The sequence below is a fragment of the Arachis hypogaea genome, chromosome 9, assembly GCF_003086295.3.
Source record: "Arachis hypogaea cultivar Tifrunner chromosome 9, arahy.Tifrunner.gnm2.J5K5, whole genome shotgun sequence".
Lineage (NCBI taxonomy): Eukaryota > Viridiplantae > Streptophyta > Magnoliopsida > Fabales > Fabaceae > Arachis > Arachis hypogaea.
In genome coordinates, this window is record NC_092044.1 from 54016535 (window position 1) to 54019186 (window position 2652).

The following is a 2652-nucleotide window of genomic DNA, read 5'->3' on the forward strand; positions in this document are numbered from 1 at the left end:
CATTATCATTAATTATAATGTACATGTTATCATAAATTATGATTGGATATTTAATGATGAATAGAATAGTAGAATGAAATGAAATGATATGATATGGAATATATGTTTAATTTCATTGGAAAAGGTAGAATGATCAAGATTTGATGCTATTTATTCTTATCTTGTTTTGTTGTATCTAACTTTGAGGGGAAGAAAATTACAGGTGTTAGATAGTTGAGTTTTTCCATTCCATTATATTCTAAAGTATACAAATTGAAAGTTGTCCCATAAAACACAGAGCCATGAAGTTCTACTATGCTGTTTTGGTTCAAGAAATGAATATTTTCATATGTTGGTTTGAAATTTTGGTCTGTCATATCCAAATATATTTCTTTAAAAGATGTCAAAAGATTTTCAAAAGCAACATATATAACAAGGAACAGAAACAGATTAAGAAGATAAAAATGAATCTGCAATATATAGAGATTTGAATGTACATATTCAATATCAACAGTGAATTGCACTCTAATGTGAATACATAAAAGCTCAAAATCCCATGGAAACTTGTTTCATTCATTGAAATAATACATGAGAAGTTCAAACTCACTAATCACAGTTCACATTCAACTAAAGTTCCAAATTTCAAATTTTATTCTATTCTCCAAGCATAGAGCAACAAAGAGAACCCACCACCATTACCATTACCACCACAAGACCTTGTTGATGAAGAACATGAGCTCCGCCCTCCATCACTACTCTCCTCTGCCCACTGCAACACTCCTGAACTCGACGCAGGCGACAGCAATGGCAGCACCGACGGTGCCCCCACCGTAGTGCTTCCGGGCAAGCTCTTCCTCATCAACCTTTTCTCTGGACCCACCATTTCAGGCCATACAGCACCATCACCAACTTGAAACACAAACACACCATGGCCATGTTTATTCCCATTTCCACCATTGCTATTATTAACCACCCAACGCAGCACATCCCAATAGAACTCAACTTCTACCCCATCAATGAAGATCTTCTCATTCCCTCTGAACTTCCATGCAAGCCTCTTCACAACCAAGCAAACTTCACCGTCCACTTTCACTCTTAACACCCCTCCATTATTGATGCACTCAATCTCTATCTCATGTTTAGAACCCAAGAACACACCCCTTGACACATAACTCATTGTTCCAAACACATGCTCTCTTCTGGAAAGCAGAACCTGATCACAGGGCGCTTGTTGATTCTGAATGAGATCACCAAGAAATAATTCAAGCCTTCCATTGCACCATATTGCTAGGTAGAAGCATGACTCTGGCTCAGCATGGTTCTGGAAGAATCTTGCATTGGAGAAATCCCAGTAAATCTTGATCTTCTGTGATGGCTTCTGTTTCCGCCCGGCGAGGTAGATGGATTTCGATCCTGGTCTTGTTCTGAAGAATGGGAAAGTTGGTGGCCTTAGAGGTATGGTTATGGAGAATGTCTGTGGTGCATAAATGGTTAAAGAATGAGAAAAAAGTGTTCTTGACCAGCTTAGAGTGAGGCACGTTGTGTTATTGTTGTTATTGCAAAGTTGTGTTTGGTATATGCGTGTTACAACGTTTTGTAACTGTTGGGAAATACCTGAGCTTGATGGTGTGTTGGGTTGGCCGAAACAAGCAGGGATCATGTTTTTTGTTTGATACTTGTTACTGGTCTATGTCTTTTTCTTGTGTGTGATTGTTTGCGTTTCTCATACCATGTGATTAATGTTTGAGAGTTCAGGAGTGTGTTCTTCTTGCCATTATTTGCTGTGGAAAAATTGCAGCTTTGAATGTTGCCAAGTTGTTGAATTTTGGACTTTGGCTAATATTATCTGTCCAAAGTGCTTATGGGTTTATTTTGGAGGATGGTTAACCCTTTTTGAGTGAAATGTTGGCAAAAGTTTAGTAATTTGATTCTTTTGATGATGAGCATATACGAGCCTTCTTTGGCATTATAAAGGGAAAACAGGGACAAAGAGACAAGGAGAGAAAACAGCAGGCATTTCAGTTTTCAATAACAATAACCATAACCAATACCATAATCATAAATGAAATATATTATTTAAACGGATCCGCTAGAGAGACAATGGATTATTTGTATAATGTGTACAATGGGTTATTGAGTTACAAAATGAACATCTTTTATACTATCTAGAATAACCATTCGAGTACTAGGAATAATAAACATCTTCCCGAAAAATTAAACTAATTTTGGAGTTTAAGGATCAAACTCTTGACTTTTCAGATCTAGTGCTCTAATACCATGTCATGATACCACTCATCCCAAAAGTTTTAGCTGATGAGAAAAAGTAACACTAATGATTATATCTCTAATACTCCATAAACCTCAATTATACACGTTGTATAAATATTCCATTAGTTCCTCGTACTTTCCCTATTTAAATTCATTTTGATCTTATATATTAAATTCTAACACATAGCTTTATGTATATGAGACATTTTCGTATACTTTTACAGCACATTTAATATATTTAATATGTGCTCTAAAAACATTTATAATTACACCTTTTTTTGTTTTATTTCTTTTTCTTTGGGAAATTTAATTTTTAATATACTAATAATATAAAAATATTTATAATATATATTTTTAATTAATTAAATAAATATATATATTTATATATAAATACTTAATGACTAA

General features: G+C 34.5%; 1 protein-coding gene across 1 annotated transcript; it reads right to left on the minus strand.

Annotated features, from left to right (window-relative positions):
• Positions 1–520: 520 nt before the first annotated feature.
• LOC112712976 (uncharacterized) lies at positions 521–1887 on the minus strand. Its single transcript, XM_025765801.3, has one exon. It carries the CDS (start codon positions 1637–1639, stop codon positions 629–631), a length of 1011 nt encoding a protein of 336 aa, XP_025621586.1. The 5' UTR covers positions 1640–1887; the 3' UTR covers positions 521–628.
• Positions 1888–2652: the final 765 nt, after the last annotated feature.